At 41.9% G+C, this 25,201-nt stretch overlaps 1 protein-coding gene across 3 annotated transcripts in view; it reads left to right on the top strand.

Annotated features, from left to right (window-relative positions):
- Positions 1-25,201, top strand: part of ARHGEF3 (Rho guanine nucleotide exchange factor 3) — a 255,558-nt gene that overhangs the window by 117,809 nt on the left and 112,548 nt on the right. For all 3 annotated transcript variants that reach the window (XM_069473719.1, XM_069473720.1, XM_069473721.1), the window contains one exon: positions 1,899-1,961. In XM_069473719.1, the coding sequence (XP_069329820.1) occupies positions 1,899-1,961 (63 nt within the window). The remainder of the gene's footprint in view (positions 1-1,898; positions 1,962-25,201) is intronic.

Genomic DNA, 25,201 nt, shown 5'->3' with positions numbered 1-25,201 from the left:
CTCTCACCTGACCTCAGTTTATTTCCCTGTATCATGGGAATCCCTTGCCTGTACCTGCCTCAGAAAGTCACCATACAAATATAAACCAGTGAATTTGTTTCACTGACACCACAGAGCTGTTTTTAATTGTACCTGGATGGGGAATCAATAAGAGCCAGGCCCCTGTACAAACATGAAGCATCCTCAAAAATAGCAAGTGTGCCTGGAGTGGTTGTCGGCGTCATCTTTTCAAGCCCCCTTTTCCCCCCAAGTCTCTGAGTGGAGTATCTGACTTCCTAAAAATCGCTTGGTGAGCTTATTAATGCAGATTCCTGGGTGCCATCCTGGAATGGCTCCTGGCATCAGCATCTCTAAATCATTCCTCAGGTGATTCTGTGCATGCGGCACCACTGCTTCAGTGGAAAAATATATAGATCTAGAACTCTACTGCTCTGGATGGAACCATGTGCGCCTTTGAGATGTTAAGTATCTAGGTAGCTACCTATGCAAAAAGAGTCCCCAATCCCCGCGCCCCCCCCCCCCCCGCCCCCGGTCTGGCAAACTTATTCTTCCTTTAGACCTATTCAAAAGCCTCATCCTCCGGGAAGACCTCCCTCACTGTGCTTCTAGAGTTCTCCGACCCATGTTGGAGCACCTGCTGTATACCAGGCACTCTGCTAGGGTCTAAAACGCATTACTGCATTTATTCTTCTCCCGTTGAGAATAGAAGTTAATGTCATCACCACCACCCCTGCCCCTCACCTTGGAGTTGAGAAAGGGTTAAGTGAAGTGACTTTCTCTAAGACGTTTGGATCTTACCGCGTTATAGTTAATTGTAATAGGTCTGTCTCTGCTACGTGAATATTAGTTCCTTAACCATGGGAATTACTGACCTTTGCATTCCTGGGAGCAAACACAGGGCCTGGCCCATAGTAGATGCTCAACTAGCTTTCTTGAAGTGAAGAAATTATAGAACAATTATAGTAATACGGACAAGAACAGTTGTGGTTGCTTTCCAATCCCGGCCTTTGTCCAAGCTCAGAGTTCTGATAGAGAAGGAGGGAGGAGGTAGACTTCTTTGGGAATTGAAGAGTCCAGATGTCTCTAGACTCTCCTATAACCTCATGCCAGTGATTCTGGTCTTTTGGTAGCTTGGGACTTAGCAAGGCACGGATTAGAGACACGAAACACTTGACTGGTTGGTTAAGCTAAGGATGCAGAAGAGAAATGAATGTATCTTCGATGAGCTTTATTGTGGTTTGTAGATGAAATTTCTTTTCTTTTCATAAAAATGAAAAAAGATTTTTCCAAGTCTAATTTGGCACACTGCCTTAGTCAAAGATTTATAAGTTCATTTCAAATACAATTATCTTCAGTTCAATGGTGACTTTTCTGAATTTTGGGTTTTATGGCTACAAAATAGGAAGGTTAGAGAAGATGTCTAAGATTATTTCCAGCATCGTGGTTCTGTGATTACATTAGGACCTGGGCTGGGTTTTAGAACAAATTTAAATTACCCAAGTACAAAGCAGTTCTAAAAATGGAATATCTTCAAGTGAATTAGATTTTCTTTCCAGTCTAATCTCTTCTTACAAATTAGTCAGAATCTGAACTTTGTACCTAAATTTCTAAACCTTGATATATGGCGACATTTAGAAAAAGGGAAACACAGAAACAAACAAAATGTAGCAGCATGAGTAAGAATAATAATATAAACCAATTATCCTAGAGCTTAATAGTTCCTCGTAATTTCTCAGGTTTTCTTAGAACTGTTCATTTACATAGCTTGGTTAAAGGTTCTGAGTAGCATGGTGGAAATGGTAAGGATTGCATGTGCTGTTTGGTGGCTTTTTTCTTTCCTTCGTCAAAGCCGTACTCCCCGTTTACATTTGAACTTTGTTTTATCGTTTGTTTTGCAGCGAAAACGGAAGCAGAGCGCCCAGGATGAAGATGCTGTTAGCCTTTGCAGTCTCGACATAAGTGTAAGTCAGTTCTTTCTGCCCCCCCTGGCATCTCTACACATGATATTTGTTAATATGTTGTGTACTTGAAGTGGGCTTCTGGGATCTGACTCTGGAAGTTATGACTTGGGAGCAATTTTTTTTTTTTTAATTCATTTCACTGGAGAACGCTGTGTGGCCAACTTAAACTTCCAAGCTGAGTTGTTTATCACCTATGTCTTTTCCCTCCTAAAATGAGTTGTGAACTCAGTGCATCTGGGTAGAATCTAGAAAAATCCTGCTGTGCTGTTTTAGAGGCTAATTCAAGAAGATGGACCAAATATTTACCCTCCTTGAGGGTGAAATTAGTGGCTTGGCCCGACTATAGCAAAGAATATAGCGGCGACTATAGCGGCACAGTGGAGGGAGCACCTTTGGATTCAGTTTGAATCAGATTCTATACTTACCATTTGTGTGACACTTTTCCTCACCTGTTTCCTCATCTGCAAAATAGGGATGAAAAGACTTAGCAAAATTTTTATGAGAGTTAAATAAGACAATAAAAGTGAGAATACCAAACGCATCGCCTGGTACGTACTAGGTACCCACCAAACGTTAGCCTCATTGTGTTATTGTTTAAGCAGAAGTTTGCAAAAGATGCTTAAGTGACTTGGTAGTGGAATGTTGATGAAGATGGAGGTAAAAAGCTTCCATGGATTTTTTAGGCCATGTCCTTGGATGCTTACTTTCAGCAGCTTTCTTTGCATGGCCTCCTTTTCTCCCCGCTAACCAGATTGGAAGCCTACCTGGGCCTGTGACACCCTCATTATCCAGGGGCTGGGCGTAGGGTGGGAATTCAGGCTCTCTCGGGGCTCCCCCGTCTATTCATCTTTTATGTTTTCCTTGGGTTTAGGCACTGTGCTTTGTGGATCCATTAATGTTAGGCCCTGGTCTCTCTTCTCTACAGAGACCTTGAAAGCTGCTCTTATGAGGTGAGAGGGCTTCCATGTTAAGAGTTAAGAACCAAGTCGTGATCTTGGCTCTACCTATAACTAGCAGTGTGTCCTTGGGCAAGTCACTTTCCCCCTCTGGGCCTGTTTTATCATTCGCTTAAAAAAAAAAGGTTTGGAATCAGGTCTAAAACCTTTGTGAATATGTGAAACTCGTTTAATATGGATTGTTAGGTAGTCATCTGATGACAATTATTTACCAGTATAAACAATGTTCTTTTAGTTATTTTTAATTATTGCAGATTTTTATGTGATGCAAACAGCCATGATGGAGTGAGCCTGAGCTGCCATCTAATTAATGCAGTTGAGTGTCTTTATTTCACCATATGGTGTTTGTCTGTTCCCGTCTTTGGACCACCAGATGAATGGAGTTGGGCAAGCTTCCTAGGTTGCCACAGTGACAGGACAAAAAGATGATGTTCTTCTCGGTTTTACTTTACTCACAGAGTATTTTGTTATTGACAAATGAAGTTTTGGAATGTCCCGTATCAGCAATAAGACCTTTTGTGTTTGAATTTTTAAAATTTTGTGGAAATCTACTTTTAGAATTTAAACACTTTCAGCATGTAAAGACTGTCAGCATTTACAGAGCCCTTAGCTGTCATGTATTCCAGTCCCCTTACTTTGCAAACGAAGAAATAGAAGCCCCGGGAGGTGTAGTGACCCAGGCAAGACTTTAACCCAGGTCATTTCTAAGATTGTGCCTCATCTTACATTTTTCCTCAACTATCTATTGATATTTATTTTTCAGGAAAGCATGTCTCCAGATTTTTTTTGTTATCAAAGATCCACTAAACTCTCTTATATTAAAGAATACTTTGCCATTATGAGTTGTGATTGGTTTTTCTCTCAATTGGCATCAATGGCTTCGTCTCCCTATCAAAGTCATTTAAGTCTCAGAAAATGGATAATTCAACTTCTTTTCTCCTTGTGCAGCTGTGGATAATGTTTTCCCTTTTTCTTAACCATCTCATGTGTCAGGTTTTGTCACAGTAAGGGCACTTTTCTAGAAGAGAAGTCTACCCCATCATCACTAGCAGGGCTAAGCTTAGGGATTCGGCCCTGGCCAAACTTCATTTCTGATTTACCTGCCATTTTTCCTGGATCTTGGCAAACAGGCTTCCAGAACTTGGGCTGAGCTTCCTCCATATATTGCCACATAGTAGTATGATAGTTATAGAATTAGAAGAATCTTAGAAGCTGTTGGAGGGACGTGAACACTGCTGCTTTGCAGGCTGCACTGACCATTAAAATCACGTGGAGAGACAGGAGGTGTGACAGATCCCCATGTGGCCATGGGGGGAGTGTGACTAATTTTAAGTACCTCGTATCCAGCAGACACTCAGGATAGATGAGTTGAATTGAATTAAGTGGTGGGTAGAGCCACCCAGGAGAAGATGTTTTGCCATAAAGGCAACGATGGCTCAATGAATATGAGTCCAATAAGTTAATTGTTCTCATAAACAAATGGCTTTTGTGGGCTACCCAAAGGGATTTTATCTTTGTGCTTTTAAATGGTGATATCCAGTAGACTCCCAGACCCTAGTGACTGGCAGCATTACTGAAGAGTTGTTCTGAGTCTGCTTCTATGTGTAGTGGAAAGTATCTGAGAGAAAGAAAAGGTGGGTTCCATTGGATGACTCATACCAGAGGATGCAAGGCTTTGGGAAAGTAATATGAGTAACTCTCAATTTCGATTCCATTTGATGAGTGGAAAGATATTCACCAGCTGTGTGCTTGAGGGGACAGGTGTCATTTGGGGACCAGGTCAAATTTCTATTGAGTCCCAGCCCAATGTTTGGTACACAGTGGGCTCTTGCTAAATACAGTTGATTGATGGCTTTATTATTTATTTTTTTATTCCATGTACTTTTTGATTTATTTTTAACATTTATTTATTTATTTTTATATCGATAGATTTAGGGGGTACAATTGGTTTTTTGATACATGGGTGAATTGTATAGTGTGAAGTCAGGGCTTTTAGTGTAACCATCTACACTGCGCCCGAAAGGTCATTTTTGATCCCTTCCCCTCCCCCTTCTCCCCTTCTGAGTTTCCGAAGTCCACTGTACACTCTGTATGACCATGTGTACCCATCATGATTGATGGGTTAAAAAACAAAAACAAAACCAATCAATGAGCTCCCCTAATATGTACCCCTTTTAAAGAAATTTATCTGTGACATAAAGTTGGGAAATGTTAACACAGATGAAATCCCACTTTGATCAAAAAGTAAGTGCCATATAGAACCCTTCAGGGCATCTGAGTGATGATGACATCAGACATTCCCACTGACATGTTGCTTTGCTTTAAAGTCTGGATGATGGTTCTGTTAGGTGCCTGGAGGGGAGTTTTCCTACTGAGACCCTCTCCAACCCCGTATTGAACTTGGACTTAAGAGACCAAGTAGGAGTGAGTAAGCTGAGAAAAGAGCTTATTCTTACAGAACAGGAATCCTCAGTTGTTAGGAGGAGGAGGATGTGTCACTCTGACTCTTTGGGGGATCTGGTGATAGCACTGGGCTCCTGAAAATTTTACCATTGATGTGTGATTTTAGGCGGTTCATGGACCCTAGCCAAGATGCCATATTTAGAGTTCCTCTCATAGAGGAAACTGGAAGGGCCGTAAAGTCTGGTGATGGGTGACATATCTCCAAATAATTGTTCTCGCACCCTCCACCCCCAGCACTTAGTGAAAAATGAATTTGGACTGGAGAGTCATTGCTAGTTGATGATATAATTGGTCTCTATTTTTTCCCCACCACTTCACCCAATCCCCCGGCTGAGCCCCCAGCTTCCTGGCAGGATAGAACACAACTATTCTAGAGGAAAAATAAAAAGCAATGTACACTTTTGAGAACAATCTGTAGAGTGCAGAAGGCTCCCAGCAGCCGCCTACGAATCTCCTCTCACGTCAGAGGATACGAGTGGGATGGCTTCAGAGAGCTCGCCTCCCCCACAGAATTTAAATTTTCTAGTTTAAGTTCTAACATGTAAGAGATGCCTGAGCCATAGGCTGGGACTCCCCCAGGAAAGACGCTTGGTGGGAGAGGCAGGTATGTTCCGAGGGCGGGAACAGCTCAGCACTAGAACCTGCTTTGCTCAAAAAACAAATGAGCTCTGGGTGGACATAAAAATAGCCTCCAATGATAAAATAATTTAGAAGGTGAAAAAGAATATATGTTCTTTGTAAAAAATTTAGACAATGTGAACAATGAAGTATGACAATCCCACCTCAAAGCAATAACTACATTTTGATGTATTTCCTTCCTGTCGTTATACACACACCTTTAACATTTTTTCATTATGAAAAATATTTCAGGCATACAAAATGTTATAAAGATGGTGTAAAGCCCCACATAGCTACCATATGACTGAAGAAATATGTCTTTAACAGGAAAGCCGAAGACCCTTGCAAAACACTCACTCTGCTGAGTTTGAAGTTTATTTCTGCCTTGCCTGTCTGTAAACTTGCTAAGTACATGTATCTCTAAATAGCATATATATGTTAACCAACTTTTAAAATTTATATAAGCTCACACAGTTTTTTAAAATTGGAATCATAACACAAATTAATTTATTCCCATATTTTTCACTTACTATATTGAGAGCACATCACCATATCTTGAGACATTCTTCAAGAACATTATTTTTAATAACAGCAGGGTGCTTTGTCAAATGAATGCACCAGATTTATTCAGCCAATCCTTTATTGGGTGTTTAGATAAGTTCCAGCTTTGCACTATTATAAATAACACTGATGGGCATCAGAGAATATCTTTGTGTAATTTCCTTTATCAGTAGGATAAAATGATATGAAATTCCTGGCTTAAAGGCATGGATATTTTTTGAACCTGTGAACAGGTTTATACCCCTCTGGCAGTGAGAGATGGAAATGAAGTTTAGAGCCATTGAGTGTTTTTGTGGAACCTACAGGCATGGGGGATTGTTTTCAGGTTTCTCTGGCCCATCTCTCTTCCACCACATAGCTGGTCCCTTGTTAAGCCTGTGACTTGAGATGGGATGTTTGCTTATACCCCACCCTTTAGGGGAGCCCCTGGTAGGGCCCAGGCTCCTCTCTTGATTGGTGGCGATGGAGCTGGTAGGCCGCCGTTCCATGCCGGTAGTGCTTCCCCACGTGAGTGCGTGGCTGGACCATGATGCGGGGTAAGACAGGATTGGAGTTCACATTCTTCCTGCATTTGCTTTGCCAACTTGCAGCCACCAAGATGAACCTTATTTAAGCTTCTGGCAAGGAATACTTGGGAAGAACGTGCTCACACCTCTCAGTGCTTTTGAGATCCATATGTTGTTGTTATAACATCTCTTCTGTCCCCTTTGAGAAGTCTACACAGAAGTCCACGTGGCAAATGCTCGAATCTCACCCCTTCCCTTTCCTCTAAGGAGAGTAGTTGAGGAAGAGCTGAGTTGCAGTTGGCTAACAGTGGAGTAGCCTTTTCTGGAGCTCACCAATAAGATCGCAGACCCTCACTGCTTTGCTACTTAGCACCATTCAGCATCTCTGTGGCCTCCTCACTGGCCTCTTTCCAGCCTGTCCTCCACACTTCAGCCAGAGCCGTCTTTCTAAAGTACAAACTTAGTCTTGTCATGCCTGCCTTCAGGTCCCCAGATTCTTTGCAGTGCTTCCAAAGCCTGGCACCATCTAGCCCCTGCCCACCTGCCCACCTTCCTCCTGAACCACTCCTTTCCACCTTGTCCACATGCAGGCCAGCATTGCTGGTTTTCTTGCAGTTTCTCAAACTCTTCATGGTCTATCTTGCCACCAGGACTTTGCGCGTGTTATTCCCCTATATCTGGAATACATGCTAATCCCCTTTCTCCCATACTTCACCTGGCTCATGCCTACTTATCCTTCATATCCAGCTCCCTTCTAAGAGGCTCCCAGACTCTCCAGGATTCTTTCATATTCCTCCCTCCAGCGGTTCCCTACCATCACTACCCTCCACCTACCCAACCCACCTGCTGCCATCCTAGGCCTGTGTCCCTGTCCTAGCCTTTATCCTACAGCATTGGGATGCCTGCTTCCTTGTCACCCTCTATAGCCAGCAGTGAGCTCCTTCTAGGGAGGGCTGTGGGCTGTGTTCCACTCTTGTTATAGCCCCAGTGCCTGGAACAGGGCCCAGCCCATAGTAGGTGCACAATAAACATTGAATGAAGGTAAGCTTAAAGTCTTTTCTATTGTATGAATGACTAAAAGGAAAAGGACAGATAAATGTTAAAAAAGTCAATAGCATTTCAAAAGAAAAAAAGGAGAGGGTGAGGAAGGGAGGTAGAATTCTTAAAATTTAAGGCAGAAGATGAACATATTTATCCCAGATGTGTGATACTAAGAAATCTTTTGGACTCTGATCACTCAGAGGTTCAGCAAGCTGTTCCTGAATTTATTACAATATATGGTACAGTTATGATCTGTTTACAAGTTTACCAATAGCCTGTGAACCCCTTCAAAGCAAATACATACCATCAATCATAGGTGCTCCGTTAATATGTCTGGGGTAAATGAATGAATGAATGAATAAATGAGTCTCAGATTGAGTTACTCATATGAGTATTTCTGAGATGCTCAGTATTATTTTTACTAGCATGGGTTTTCTGGGGTAAATATTAATCAGAATTTCAGGGAGGAAAGGACCAAGTTGCTGGAGTCCTTCATTCTGCAGGATGATGTACAGGGCGTTTAGCTGGTCTTATTGGCAAACCAGCTTTAAGGTTTATGACAGGCATCTCCTAATTTCCATGACCTGTGCATTCCAACTATTTACCTTGTCACGTGGATACTGAAAGCACTGGGGTTGATATAGAAGAGAGAAAAAAATCTTTTCCTGTCTCAATTAAGCTAAACGGTATTTCATTGCTAAGAAATGTTAAACCAGACACGGAATAGCAACAAGATTATTTTATCTCTGCTCAGCAGAGTCCAGATAATTTAAAAAGATATAATTTCTGCGGTTTTGTTTCTATTGGTCTGTTCTGGAACTTGCCAACTGGGGAGATTAGCCTCGCCCTGGCCAGCATGAGGCCTTGATGAATTACGTGGGAGAGTTTAATAATGCTCTTATCACTGAGGAGACCAGGCTTGTCACTGAGACTGGGTCTTCATTAGCACACGCTTGTATTTGACCTGTTGGCATTTTTATGTTTTGGATTTATGATCTGTCCTGGCTGCCTGTGAAATTGTTTGGGCCTAAGGTAGTGAAGACCCTACGTTCAGTCTAAAGGTGGTTCTGTGCTGTCATCGCTGGTGGCAAATTTGCTCATTGTTAACATAGGCATCTTGCATCTTGTCTTTGGCCTAATAGATTAGGCAGTGGGTGATAGTAATTGCTGTGATCTTTGCTCTTTGACTCACCTCTTGAAAAGCATAGTGACAAAGAAATTCCAAGGAGTTTCAAGACACTCTCCGAAGCTGATGATGTAACAAAGTATAAGTCAGCATGTTCATCTGTTCCATCTCCCCTTCAAAGATATTGATGGGGCCCAAGTTAAGTGAGGGTTCCTGTGCCCCAGAATACCTGTTTGTTTGAGTTTGTCACCAGAGTTACAAGTTTGGTGTCACCAGAGTTACAAGAGACTGAACATCGCTCTGTACCTCAGTTTGCTCACCTGTAAAACAGAAATTGTGACAGTGCCCTGTCTTAAAGTTGTAAGGATTAAAATGAGTTAATTCATGTAAAGTACTTAGCACCTGACCCATCATGAGTGCAAAAAATACTAGCTGTTGTTGCTATTGGTTTCATTAGACAAAATCAACATTACACTTAAGTTTGAAGGTCTTTGCGGTTGGCACAAGTATGCCATAAATAGAACTGATCATGAAATTTAAAAGAAACACAGTACATTAAGAAACACACACAAAGATTTTTATTACAGAATTTTTTATAATAGCCCAAAACTGGAAACATCACAAATGCCTGAATTATGTAGAGACTTGTAACTATATTACAGAACATAAGTGTAAAATACAATTAGAGAACACATTATATATATATATAATATTAATATTATGCCCCTATGCATTTACATATATTTGTCTATGTAAGGGAAGAAGCATAGAAGAACATACACTGTATTCTGGATAGTGCTTAGGTTGGGAGAATGGAATTACAGGGATGAGAATATGAAGTTCCAGGGGTTCTTAACCTATGGCATCTTGTGAAACTCAGGAATACCCCCTGCCCCCGAAGACTGTTTATATGAGCTTAAAGTAAATTACATAAGATTATAGCAAACCAGTTATATTGAAATCTAAAAATATTTTAAAAACAAATTTATGTGCTTCTTAACTAATGAATTAGGAAACAAGATCTGGCAACAAGTCTAATAACTACTAGACCTTCAGTGAGATGATAAGAATAAATGATATTTTGAATTACCTCCACTGTCATTTGAAAACATATGTTGACAGTCAAAAGTCTGAGAATGCTTCTCTGATTTGTGGCCTCCATTAATACTGGAAGGAAATCCTAAATTTCAATTGTTGATGAAAATAAAGATATGTATTTTTTTCCATCCAAGCTTGAAGATGCCCTGAATTTTATACATTGACCCTTTAGGGCTCTGACGATTCTAGATTAAGTCCTGCGTAAGACACTCAGTCTGTTTTGACAAGCTTTGTCTTGTGTTACTTTTGTAACACAAATGACTGAAAAAAATACAAGTACAATAGATTTTGACCTGTTGGTATATGAAGTTGTTAGTGTCAGTAAAGGGGAGAATAGAAAACATTATATAAAAGTTGCTTTTAGGAAGACCTTGCAATAGCCGTTAAATCAGTTCTCCACACTTGGTGTTTAGATTTTTCTTTGAGACCATCTTAGCTGGCCAATCCTTTGCATTCCTTTTGGAAAGAGATGACTTGAACCCCCTAAATATTTTAGTAGAAGATCTTTTCTGCTGCTTCTACTATTAAAAAAAATTTTAGGGTGCAAAAATGTTCTTATATTTTAGAGATGAATACTGAAGTATTTAACAGTAGAATATCATATCTGCCATTTACTTCTGAATACTTTAGCATAAAATACAAAATGAATATTTTAAAGAGAAAAACTATTTTATTTTTAATTATACAAGTAACATGGAATACATTCTCACCCTTTAAAAAATCAAACTTCAGAGATAGAGCTAACAGTGTCCCCACCGTGCCCTGCTCCCACTTACCTCCTCAGGTATCATCCTGGTTATCCGTTTAGTGTCTCCTTCCAGATGTTTAAATATAATTAGATAGATATATAGAGATACAAAAGTTAGTTTGTGATGATTTTTTAAGGACATGAGTTGTTATTATTTTTATTTGACTGTGCAACTTGCTTTTTTTTTCCTTTTAAATAGACTTTTTTTTTTTTTTTTTTTTTTTTTTGAGACAGAGTCTCACTCTGTTGCCCAGGCTAGAGTGAGTGCCGTGGTGTCAGCCTAGCTCACAGCAACCTCAAACTCCTGAGCTCAAGGGATCCTCCTGTCTCAGCCTCCCGAGTAGCTGGGACTACAGGCATGTGCCACCATGCCCGGCTAATTTTTTCTATATATATTTTTAGTTGTCCATATAATTTCTTTCTATTTTTAGTAGAGATGGGGTCTCGCTCTTGCTCAGGCTGGTCTCGAACTCCAGAGCTCAAACGATCCGCCCACCTCGGCCTCCCAGAGTGCTAGGATTACAGGCGTGAGCCACCGCGCCCGGCCACTTTTTTTTTTTTTTAAGAGCAATTTTAGGTTCACAGCAAAATTGAACAGGAAGTGCAGAGTGTTCCCATAAACCCCATGACTCCATAGATACATAGCCTCCATTATCGACATCCCCCTTCGGGGTGGCACATCTGTGACAATCGATGAACCTCCATTGACACATCATTTTTCACCCAAAGTTCACAACATTCATAGTTTACATTAGGGTTTGGTCTTGGTGTTGTATATCCTATCGGTTTGGACAAATGTATAATGACATGGCTCCACCATTTTAGTATCATACAGAATAGTTTCACTGCCCTAAAAAATCCTCTGTTCCACCTCTTCATCCTCCTTTCCCACTAACCTCTGGCAACCACTGATCTTTTTACTGTCTACATAGTTTGCCTTTTTCAGAATACCATATCATTGGACTCATACAATATGTAGCATTTTCAGATTGGCCTTTTTCTCTTAGTAATATGCATTTAAGGTTCCTCCATGCCATTTCGTGGCTTAATAATTTACTGCTTTTTTATCACTGAAAAATATTCTATTGTATGGGTGTAACACTGTCCATTCACTTCATGAAAGCTATGTCCCATTCTTTTTAACTGCTGCTTATTGTTGCATCAAATAGATGAATATAGTTTATTTTTAACTCGATTCTCCACTGAGGAACATTTTTGTTGTGTTTAATATTTCCCAGTTACAAACAATGACTATCTTCATACTTCAAAGCAAGGAGTAAGGTAGATGCAAAAAAGTGCCTGCGGACACTTTCTAACTTTAATGTTAATGTCAATTGTATTAGAGTTCCATTTTTGTGGTCTACTTTCATGTGCTATTTTGTATTATTTCCATTCATGGACACCAAAGAAAAGCAAATAAGTAAAAACCAAACTGTTACCAAATGCAGATGTGAACAGGCTGTGAAAATTAGTGGGTAGAAAAAGTAAATCTTGTCTCTGTCATGTACGCACCGTTTAAATAAAGGTGTCTCAAGTCTTAAACTCATATATCCAGAAGTATATTCCCTCTGTGTCATCTATAATTAAATATATATAAATTATATATGTGAATTTAAAGAATAACTTTGTTATATGGACAAAGTTTACATCTCAAGTGCCTTTAAAAATATGTAGTTTATCATTAACACTATTTTGAGTGAGGCTATTTGCAGTAAGACATCACTAGAAAATAATGCTTTTGCTTATGATTTTTTTTCCTAGACTGTAGCCTGGATCCGTCCACCTGAAAATTATATAAATAATCTTGGTTAGGAAGTTCCATCCGGGCTTCCATTCCCAGCTAATTGAGTTTTTCCTCAAATGACTTATGTAATTACATTAATTACATCAAGCCTCATCTTTGATCTGGTTTGTATATTCCTGGTCTCAATAGCAGAAGCTGTTTTTCTTTTTTCTTACTTTTTTTTTTTTTTTAAGACAGAGTCTCACTCTGTTGCCCAGGCTAGAGTGAGTGCCGTGGCATCAGCCTAGCTCACAGCAACCTCAAACTCCTGGGCTTAAGCAATCCTGTTGCCTCAGCCTCCTGAGTAGCTGGGACTACAGGCATGCGCCACCATGCCCAGCTAATTTTTTCTATGTATATTTTTAGTTGTCCAGCTAATTTCTTTCTATTTTTTTAGTAGAGACGGTGGGGCGGAGCGGGGCGGGGGGGGGGGGGGGCATCTCACTCTTGCTCAGGCTGGTCTCGAACTCCTGAGCCCAAACAATCCGCCTGCCTCAGCCTCTCAGAGTGCTAGCATTACAGGCATGAGCCACTGTGCCCGGCCTCTTTTTTCTTACTTTTCTCAATTGTGTCTGATACCTGTTCTCTATGAAGAAAAGGTGATATGTTTACTTTTGCCCTTGATATTACTGTGCATATAATTTTATATTACTTGATTGACATTTAAACTCTTGGGTAACTTCTGAGAAATGTTAGAAGAATGAAGTGTCCAGGGGAATTCTCCTGGTTTGTGTGTCTTTCTCTACCCTGCTGTTTAACTTATCCTGATGCATGCTGATCAATTTATGGAGACAGCTGACCCAGTGTGAGCAAGTGGTTTCTGTATTAGCAAAGCTCATGACTAATATTGGAGGTAAAACATTTGAAACTGACATAGGCTTGTCTTCAGCGGTCAAAATGCCAGCTTTGGGTTAAAACTCCTTAGAAATCCTGCAGAGAAACTGCATGTGTTTATTCCCCAAGCAGATTGACTTTTTCCCTCTGTAATACTGTAAATGAGACTTTTTTTTTTAACTCTCCACACACCTCAAAATATCAATTTCTAAAACTGGAACCTTCTGCTGAGCATTAAAATCAATAAATCTGAAGAGTTTTCTTCGTCTTGATTTGGCAGAGGAAAGTGATAGTTTTGCTGGCCAGGTCGGTATAAATAAAATATGTATTACTGAAGAATTGATGGGTTCATTTGTTCATTCTCTAGTGCACTCATTAGGGGCATGCACTAATTCAATCAGCTGGTATTTATTGAGCCCTGCTGTACCTCAGGCACAGGCCACTGAAGGAAGCTAAACTCTTTCATCTGTAGAAAAGTGGGGATTGTGTTCTCGATCCTGAAACAAGTTAACCAAGCCCACAGAAGGGACATCTTAGCTTACCTGGGGTTGTTTTTCTCCTTCCTCTAAGGGAACAATTCCAGATTGTTGGTTGGTTTTGAAAGATAGGAATTTTACTATGGATTCTGCTGCTAACATTTTTCTCTCCTAGAATATCCTTGAAATTTACTTATTTGCTTCTAGCTAGTCAACTCAAAGGCTCAACTGGGGAAGTGCTTCACTTTACTTTACGCAAAAGCTGGCCGAAAAGTTAAAATGTATAGTAGACTTTGCATCCGTGCTCTCCCTAGAGTTAGGCATCAGGCTCTAGAAGCATGGGGCTACAAAGCAACATCTCTAGAATTTTTAGACCTGGAAAGGATGTAGAGAGGGTTGTGGGGTACTATCCCTTTTTAGGTGGAACGAGGTTGTTTTTAAAGGAGGCAGTTCTGTAAATAATAATTAATTAAGAGTATTTAACAAAATGCCTCAGCTGTTGATTTTGTTCTGCAAAGCTTCATTCAGATCCAAGCCGTTGTGATCAATGGGTGATGGTTTGATAATACCACTGTCAACTCTGCCTTTAAGTAGAACCAGAATCACACCATTATCACCTCCTCCAGCTGGACCACATCATCAGGCCCCAGACTCTCAGTGGTGGCTGGCTGATTCCAGGGGCCTCCCATCTGGTCTTCCTCATTTTCCTTCAGGTTCTGCTCAGATGTTCTTAGACAGGCTTTCTCCATCTCCCTATGTGAAATAGCATCTCTATCCCCCACCCTGGCACTCCCCTCTCTTCTTATCTATTTTTTCTTCATAGCCTTTATCATCAACTGCTACATTATGTTTTTTTTTTAATTTACTAGTATCTATCTCTCCACACGAGAATATAACTTTTATTTTGTTTTTTGCCATATTCTCAACTTCTGGGACAGTGTCTGGCATCGAGTAGGTGCAATAAACATTTGTTGGATAAATGAATGAGCGGCCAGCTCATTGTTCATATGCGGCAGGCCGTCTTTGGAGGGTTACTATAAACTCGAATTGGATTTATCTTGGCAACATTTTAAGAATGTCTGTCTTCCTTTATACACATAGTTGCAGTCCCTCATTTTTGAAGAAAACCAATAAAACAAGAGGCAAAATCAAGACCTACCTAATGAGACCTTGTGGTATACAAAGCAAGATAAGTGAAAATAATGCCAGGCTTTTATGCACTAATAAAATAAATCAGCCCAAAGATAAGAGGATATAAGGAATGTGAAATGTACACATGATCTCATACAGATGTAGAATTGTTAACACCAGTGCTTTCACAGCTAACTCAGTTGGTATGGCAGGATCTCTCAAGATAATGATACGAATGGAAATTTTCTGTTAAAGTGAAAAACGTTTTGCTTTTGAAATCTCAATTCCTTTCCACTTAACTGCTGTGTTTATTGAGTGTGCAATACTGCTCCTGGTGCCTACCATGTGGTTACAGAATGAGAGAAGCTTTAAGGAGCTGTCAATCAACACTCATCGCTTGTTTATCCAAGTTCGTGGAGAAGGAGTATATTCTAGGTGATACAAAAACAGTGGAGTGCCAGTACACCATTTGTATCTCACCTAGAATGTGTTCCGGCCATTACATTTAAATGTGAGTATGCTTTGCATCTTGAGCTTTCTCAGTAGTGTGAAAAAATAAGGCAGACATGTTGGAGAGACCCAGCAATGCAGGAACTAGAGATGCGCCAGGCTCTCCCAGCAGGACCAGGGCGGGATGCTTCCCATTTTCCCTCCAGGGCGTGGAGGGACCTCCCCTGGAAAAGTGGTGCAGGGCACTCGCCAGGCCGGCCCACCACCTCTAGTTTCCCTTTTACTTCGTGTGTTTGACTTATCTTACTTGGGAAAAGTAAATAAGGTTTTGGTTTCAAATGCCTTTTATTTATTATAAGCTTCAAAGACAGTGGAAACTAAATAAGACAGGCACTGAATGGATCCAAAAATGGATCTGATGATCTACTCAGCTTAATCATGTTAATAACCTAAAAGAAAGATTGTTTTTTTTTTTTTTTTAATTTTCAGATAACCCAAAGGCATATGATTCACCTACAGCTAAAGACGTGATTGCACCTTGAACAAGATGTCTCTCTTAGTTCAGGCTGCTGTAACAAAATACCATAGATCAGGTGGCTTACCAACAACAGAAATCTGTTTCTCACAGTTTTGGAGGCTGGAGGTCTGAGATCAGGGTGCCAGCTCTGGTGAGGGTCCTCTTCTAGGTTATAGAGTTCTCCACCCTCATGATCTAATCACCTCCCAAAGGCCCCACCTCTAATACGATCACATTGGAGTTAGGATTTCAACATATGAATTTGGGGGGAACACAAACATTCTATTCATAACAATGGCCAAGCTCACAGATGGCACCTCACTAGCCACCTGTCTAGATGTCATTAAAGCCAGAGGAATCGACTAACTTCCATAGCAGAGAGAGAAAAGGGAAACCATCTTTCTAATATGGTTTGGATACAGTGAGTTTTCACAAATTTGAATATTACATGTAGCTAAAAAAAACCTCAGCTTTAAAAAATTATGAATAATCTTTCTTTACATTAGATATTTCATGTTGGTTTGCCTTCACGTAGAAAAGGGGGTTTCTGAAGTTGTGTGTTGTATGTTGTATGTTCCTGAAGTGCATTTCTCATGGCTGTTGACAACTCACTGTGCTTTGCTCCGCTGTCTTTGCCTTAGCAGGTTCTTTCTCCTTTCTAGCCAATTCATGTATTGCCAAATCGTGTTCTCTGCTAGATTGCTGTTTTAAGTTTTGCCGTGTTCCTCAGTGATGGTCTCTCTCTGTAACACAACCAGAAATTGAGGCTGAAATTTAATTTAAATTATTGTCAGATTGCAGAAATTGTCTTGCCATGTGCTCGCCATCCCCCCAGGGAAGTGGAGGAGTGTCTGAAATGAGAAATGAGCTGGCTTCTGGCAACTCCTGAAGAATGTGTCTGAAAACAGGGGTGGTATGAAGGGAGGGTTATCGCTGTGTGTTATATAATGAAGGGCGTGATTGATGGGCTCTCAGGAAATCACGGTAGGGAACAAAACTGCCTTTGGGACCCTGGAGGTTTTGTTTAGTTTGGGGGCTTATGTTTGACTGAAGGGCTCACGTTGTTGACAAAAGGGTACCATTTTACTGAGCAGGCTTTGAAATGTTATTATACGTGATGTGGTCTCAGAGCAGCAAGTGTGGTTCCATGGGAAGGAGGATATTGAGTCATTATCCTCCTGTTTGCTGTGGGGAGAGGGATATCAAGACTCTCTCTTAGGGAGGTCTATGTTAAATGGCATTGATCATTGAATAGCTTTCTGATCTTCAGGTAACTTGGAAGTTATTTCTAGACTGTAAGGTCCTTGAGGGCCTTACATGCATTCTTTCTTTTTTTCTTTCTTTCTTTTTCCCTTTTGAGACAGGGTCTCCCTCTGTTGCCCAGGGTGGAGTGCAGTGGCATCATCATAGCTCACCACAGCCTCCAACTCCTGGGCTCAAGCGATCCTCCTGCCTCAGCCTCCCAGGTAGCTGGGACTACAGGTGCGTGCACCACTACACCCAGCCATTTATTCTTTCACTCATATTCCTATTGACTGAGCATTTCCTACACTCATACTGTGTGGTGGTGAGAGAATAACTTTGTGAGCAAAGCAAGCACGGTTTGAGTGACTTACAGTCCAATATGGACAGAGATATGAATTAATAAGACAGTAACAAGAATATCATAACAAATGAAAATAAGAGCTTTGAAGGCCAGAGAAACATGTTGCTGTCAGGGCATTTAACCAAGGACCTTAACTTAGTCATGAAAGGTTAAGGAAGGAAGCCGTCCCTGGGGAAGTAAGATCTGAAAGAAGGAAGGGTGTTCACTAGGTTAAAGAGGAGAGTAAAGGAGTTGTAACCATGGGAATGCCATGTGCAAGGGCCCTGTGGCAGGATGGAACGTGCTTCTTTGAAGGCAAATGCAGCTGGTAGGTGGGAGACGGTGAGATGGGGGAGGTTGACGGAACCAGACCATGCAGAGCCTCAAAGGCCATGCTCAGGATTTGGCCCTTTATCCTTAGAACAGTAGGGAGTCACTGGGGAGGGAATGTGCTAAGCAAGGGTGTTGTCTGTGTTTTGAGAAGATTCCTCTGGCTGATTACGAGGTCAAGGATAGATGTGGATGACAAGTAGGAGGCTGCCTTACTTTCCTGATGAGAGATGATCGTGTTCTGGGCTTAGCAGGCTTTAGAGCAGAAGGTTTGAGAGACATGTGTACAGCTTTGTATTTTTACTGCCTGGTCTGGAGTGGGCACTTGGTAAATGTTTCCCTTCACAGCATGGATTAGGAGACTTAAGTTTGTTTTATTTTGACTTCCGTCATTAATATCAGACCTTGTACCTATTGCTGCACCACTCTGGGCCTCAGTTTCCACATCTATAAAATAATATAAGATGAGCTCATCCTTTCCAGTGCCAAAATTCCCTGGGTTCATGATGTTTTGAGTACTGTGGGTTTTGCAGGTAGACAATTAAAAGGTAAATTGTATTGGTTAATTCAAGTCCTTCTCTCAAACTCCTTGGATAGAAGACGTGCAGTTAGGGGGCACCACTGTGTACTTTTCCATGTCATTTATGGCAAACATAAGACCATTCTTTAATTACGATGGCTTTTTAAAACACACCAGATGTGAGTCATTAGAAAAACAAAATCAAACCCCTCATATGAGTAGGAGTGAATGCAGGGCTTCTAATGAAGCAGCCCAGGGTACACAGCCTAAATGAAGTGGAAAAAGCTAGGGGAGGTTTTGCTAAGGGGGTTCGTTTGACTCTTGTGTCCTATGATTTGGGAATCCTTTGTCAGCAATAGTAACAGGCACGCTTAGTTGCAACCACAAACATTTTCCAATGGAGGAGTGTTGGTAGCATTTTCATTGACCTAAAAAAAAAAAAAAATCTAATGACAGGGTCAAGGGAAAGGCAGGAGGTGTAATTTGCTGGTCAGCCTTGGTCAGCTGCCCACAACAGCCTTGTCCTGTGTGAGACTTTAAGTGAATGCACATTGGCATGGAAGTTCCCAGGGCAAGGGGTCCCACGGCTCAGCCATGCCTTATAGAGGAGTCGCAAATTAAAATAAGAGCAGCGCTGTTGACCTTCACATTGCAAGCAGACTGCTTTTTTTTGAGCCATGTCGCCCAGCAAAATAATCCCTGTAAAAGTTTTCTGTTTAGTTGTTAGAACAAGAGCAGAGATTTGGGGAAAGAATATTTCCCCACCCTCTTAAAAAGTGGTTTGGTGTTGGCTGTTCAGCGGATCTGGGTTCAAACTGGGCATGGGGGTGGAGGGATCTATGGAGTGGAGAGGCTCCTGGGTGGTTCTCAGGTCGTTTGCAGGGTTTTTGTTGCGTCTCTCACCCTTACAGAAGGGCAGCCTGCGCCTGCTGTCCGCTTCCACTCCCCACTGTGCATTTGCCTCTGTAGTATTCCTTTTAAAATCCCAAATGGTGAGTGGGTGAGGAGGGTCAGGGACTTACTCTTCCTGTGGCTTCTTCATTTCAACCTGTGGATGAGAATCTGTATTTTTGCCTTTGTTTCAGATTAGCCAGAGATAACCCCATTTTTCTAGTGTACTCTGTTACTGTGTATGGGTTTGGGACCACTTGGGAACTATAAGAGGTACAGACCAGCAGAAGTGGAGCTGCCGCTTCTTAGATTAAAGACATTTGAAAGAGAACGAGTTTAAAAAAAAAAAAAAAAAAGTTAGAAGGTTTCAGTAACCTTTGGAAGAAAGAAAAGAAGGAGAGTCTGAGGCATGTTGTCCAGTTTGGTGGGGAAAGGGGGGGTGCTTCTGGCGGGAGATTCGGACTCTGCAGTGGCAGACTCCACTCTTTACTCCCTGGGGGGCTCTGGGCCAGCCCCTCTTGTGGGCCTGGCAGATCTAGGCCTCTCCCCAGCCCCCAGCCTGTCTCACCTTATAAACTCAGGCTCCCTTTAAGAGGGGAAGATCCCTAGCCTCCTTCTGCAAATGCATCAAGGAGGGAAAACCCAGTCCCAGGGAACTGTTGAAGCCCCTGCTTTAGCCACTGCCACACACCCTCCTCTGGGCTCAAGTTTCCTTCCTTTTCCTGCTAGGAAGAGTGTTTCCTTTGCATGTTTTCATGGGGGCAATCTAAGTTTTAAATTTTGAGTGTTTGAGGAGCTTGTGTTGGTTTTGTCCCAAACCTAGAAGACAGATTGGGCTCCAGTTCCTTCCAGCCCCAAGCTTCCCAGACAATCTAGGGCCATCCTTTGAAGTGTGCAAGGGAAGATGGCCCTTAAAACTCCTCCATGTTCCACACTCCCCCCCACACACAAGTTGATGGCCAAGGTCCTAGGCAGAAAGCGACAGAAGGGGAAAGTGCCACCACTTCCCGAGGTCTCACTGGTGCCAAGTGCTTCATGCAGCAGCCTCTCTGCCTGCAGAACAAGCCTGGGAGGTGGTTATCTTCACACCCATCTTATAGGAAACCGAGGCTGACATGGTTTCTTTTCTCTGAGCTTCCTCTCCTTTCCCCACAGCAGAGGGCTAGGGGCACTTTATCTGTGGTATTGCCTTTTCATTGCAGGCCCAGAGACCACTCCTAAAGGCAGATCTTCTCTGTTCGTTAGTATCCATGATTCAAGAGAAGTCCTGGTGTCACCCCTCCTTCCAGCTGGCCTTTGCCAGCTTCTGAACAGGAAATGACCCAGGCACACTTTATTTACTTCACCCCCCACCATCCATTAGGCTGATCTAAATCATAAATCGGATCACATTACACTCCCTAGTTAAATTCTCCAGTGACTGCAGGGGGGCTCCTGTGGGGTCTATAAATTTGGATTGAAAAAAAATTACATTTTTATTTTCACTAACCTCCAACTGAAATTTACATTTCCTTTCTATAAATGACAACAACAAACCACAGCGATATCAGCAGTTACCTGTGACTTTGTCACCAAAGAACACACCGGTATTTTGTTTTCACATTACGTTGGTTGTATATGTCTCAAAATATCAAGTATGCCCATGATTATTCAAAATGACAGTAGTGATTAGACCTGCCACCACATCTGTTATTTAAAGGATGAACAAAGAAACCATAGGATGAATTAGTTTTTTAATGCTGATAACTCTATTTCAATATAATGGGTTTCCTTAATCGGAAGTGTACCAAAGGAGGTGGGGGAGGGGCAATGGGCAGTCTGCCCTGGGTTCAGGCAATAAGGTGGTACTCTGGCTAAACAATTTAAAAACAATAGTCAAGTCAACTTATAGTCTATTATTCCGTTATCACTATAGGCTGGCAACTCTAAACAATGTCCATGATAAAATGCTCTTCCCTAATGGGGTAAACCACTCCCATCTTCTCCCTGCCCCCACATGCCCAGCCTTGGCCTTTCATAATCCTACCTTGTTTTTTACTTTTACTTTTGGCATTTAAAAACATTTTGCAAGGCACAGAAACAATTAAGAATCCCTGATTTAGAATAAAATGTAGATTCACTCTCCTTAGCCTATAGGGCCCTGTATGCCTAGGCTCCTGCCCACCTGCCAACCTCATTTCCCTCCACTCTTCCCCTCTCTTGGTACCTTCTAGTAAAGCAGAACTTCCTGATGCTACTCAAACATGCTGGGTTCATTCTTGCCTTTCTATCTCCCACCTTGTTCTAATCTCAGTTTTCAATGTCACCTCCTGCAGAGGTCGTCCCTGATAACCCAGTGGAAAGCAAGTGCTTTCTCCAGGCAGTTATTACGGTCTGAACCATCTGTTGTTCTTGTTAACCGTCTGCCTCCCCTCACCAGAAGGAATATCCATGAGCACAGACTCCGATTGTCAACTGTCGTGATCCCTAGCACCTTGACAAGCACTGCCAGGGGCTCAGTATCCTCAGGGCTGTGTTTACTTCTCTTGGACTTTCCATGGTAGCACCCAGTTGATCATATATGTTTAATTTTATTATTTATTTTTTAACTTATTTTAGAGACAATGTCTCACTCTGTCACCCAGGCTGGAGTGCAGTGGCACGATCATAGCTCACGACAGCCTCCAACTCTTGGGCTCAAGTGATCCTCCCGCCTCAGCCTCCTGAGTAGCTGGGACTACAGGCATGTGCTCCCATGCAGAGATGTAGAGATGGGGGTCTCACTATTTTGCCTAGGCTGGTCTCAAACTCCTGGGCTCAAGGGATTAAAGTGCTGAGATTAGAGGGATGAGCCCCTGTGCCCGGCCTGATCATATCTGTTTACTCAGTAGGCTTAAAACCATTAAACTGTTCTTTCAAAACCAGGAAAAATGTATTCAACTATAAAAATGTATGTAGGTACAGCACACAGGTAATGCAACCATGACAGTTGAGGAAAGAAGAAACCTTCAAACTGTGTTTTGTAGGTCAGAAAATGGCACCAGAGCCGGGCATGGTAGCACACACCTGTAGTCCCAGCTATTAGAGAGGCTGAGGTGGAAGGATCACTTGAGCCCCAGGGGTTGGAGGCCACAGTGCATTATGATTGCAACTGTAAATAGCCACTGCACTCCAGCCTGGGCAACATAGCAAGACCCTACCTCTTAAAAAAAAAAAAGAACAAAACCTAAGAAACTTAAAAAAAAAAAAGAAAAAGAAAATGTCACCAGATTTCCCCCTTTCTTTGGTATTGTATCAGTTTGGAGAAAGCAGCAGAAATCCTGGCTCACAGAGCCTTCAACAGTAAGGATGCTTTGGGTCTCACAGAATTAGAAGTACAGAGGTAGGTTGATTTCTGATTGACTCAGAAATCAGAAATCACTCAACTCTCACCAAGCTCTCAGGTCCTTTCCATCTCCCTAAACTCTCTGCACCCTCCAGGCTTGTGTCCCTTGTGGTTGCAAGATAGCTGCCAGTAGCCACTGGGGTGATGTGTTTCCATTTTCTAGAAAATAAGTCCTTCCCTTTAATGTGATTTGGTACATTGGGTCACATGCTCAGCCCTGGGCCAATAACAGCATTCAGAGTAATGTCGTGAAGATTGACTCAGACTTTGCAGTGGGGATGAATAGGGTGTACACTTGCAGATAAAAGGGGCTCCCAAAAAGGGGAGAAAGGGGAATAGATGTTAGGATGGCACCCCTCAGCATCCACTGTCAGTGTGGCTTGTTTTAAAATCAAATTTATTTTTGTTCTAGTTTTGAGTTATAACCACTTAGAACGGCTTCTGATGGAAACAGTTCTAATCTTTTTATTTTTTCAAATATGTGGGGCTCTTTTCTTCTAGAAAAAAATATTTTAAATTATTGCCTTTATCTTGGCCTTGCTATCAGTCATGTGACCTGGCAGCTGAAGCAATATGGCCCGTGACTGCAGACTTGGATGCTTATATAACAGGCTTTGGTCTCCGTAGTTAGTTTTAAATGAAGAGTGTGTGCCAGGGATTTGGAAAAGCTCTAATATAAATTTTCAAAGAAATAACATTGCTTAGACCTTACTTAGATTATGAAGAACAAGTCGATTGATCTTGGGAGGCAGAGCAAAGCCTCTAACCAAGCTCTGGAAAGCCTCTAGATTTTTTTGTTTTAATTCCTGTTTTATTATAGCAGAAGTGTCAGCCACTATCTTGATGGATGCTGTGAAATTAAAAAAAGAAAAACTCTCAAGATGGAATAGAATTTGGTTCACTGCAGGAAAATTACAAAACGGAAGATGCAAGTAAATGTAGGGCTATAGAAAGGCCTGGAAAGAGAGCTCCCTGTACTTCTGCAGCAGAGAAGGGTGCTCTGCAGGGCTGGAGGGAGAGGATGTGGGTTGGGACATGGTATGTGGTGGGGACGGGGAAAGGGGGAGCCCAGGGGACCTCAAGCCGCACCTGTACAGAGAATGTGCATTTGTGAGTTAGTAGTGTAATAAACATTAATAAAAAAACAGGGTCCATTTATCAGCAATAAATAGACAAGTGAAATTGCAGTATTATACTTGATGGCTTAAGAATCCTTCGATCCCATGTTGGCCCTTGAAAGCTCTGGGGTAAAGAGGCTGGGATTTCTGAAAATGTCGAGTCACTGTCCTTCCAGCAGATATTGGACATACGCCATTTTCTTATTTTCTGTCCCTCCCTTCCCTTATTATCCCTCCACTTCATTTTTCTCCCCGAGTTATGTGTATTTTGTGTGGCTTGATGCCTTGCGATGGTGCCACCTCCCAGGATTGACAGGTCATGGACTGGATTGTCGAGCCCCCCTGGCCCCACACCTTCCTCCTCGGCGTCAGGGCCCCCTGCTGCTCTGCAGCCTCCCTGCTCCTGTGAGAGTAAAACTGAGTGAAATGATACAACCAGGACAAGAAAAGAAGCCCTTTGAAAACCAAGTAGTGGAATTGGAAAATAACACTTATCTTTTCTGGGGTGTACTTTTAGAAGTTAAATTTCTTTTTATTTTAGGGTTAGGGGTAAACACCTGGAATTCCTTTTCTGATGGTAACTATGTCATCATCATCTGTGCGATCGTGTCACAAATTTGGGAGAGCTGTGGTCCAGCGTGACAGCGTTTTCCACTTACATGTCTGTGATTGTATGCTGCAGTCATGGGGGGTGGGGTGGGGATACAGCCCAGAGTACTTGGTTTTGCTTCAATAAAAGTCCGTTTACTGCTACCAAGATGAGATGTTTGGAAAAGTTAGCAAACATGTGTTCCTCTCCTTTTTGGATACGTGGTCTTGGTAATCATTTCCTCCAGATAAAAATGGGGACAGTAATAATGCTTGCCAACCTTCAGTCCTTCCCATCTCAATCAACCCTTTGGGGATCGCAGGCACCCCTCGTGCTGCCCCTCACCTCCACCTCCCTCCTCTCCACCCTTCTCAGCTCCCCTTCCTTCCTGGAGCCGTTCCAGTCTGGATTCCTCCCTTGCCCCTTGTTTGACCTTGCTACCCTGCTCCATACATTTGTGTTGAATCAATGACTCAACTCCCTCGGCCACCAGGTCTTGCTGTGGCGCATCTGACCTCTGCCGGTGCTACGCTTC

Source organism: Eulemur rufifrons, chromosome 7, assembly GCF_041146395.1.
Source record: "Eulemur rufifrons isolate Redbay chromosome 7, OSU_ERuf_1, whole genome shotgun sequence".
Classification (NCBI taxonomy): Eukaryota; Metazoa; Chordata; class Mammalia; order Primates; family Lemuridae; genus Eulemur; species Eulemur rufifrons.
Note: the sequence above shows the minus strand (reverse complement) of the source record. Positions and strands in the feature narration are given on the sequence as shown.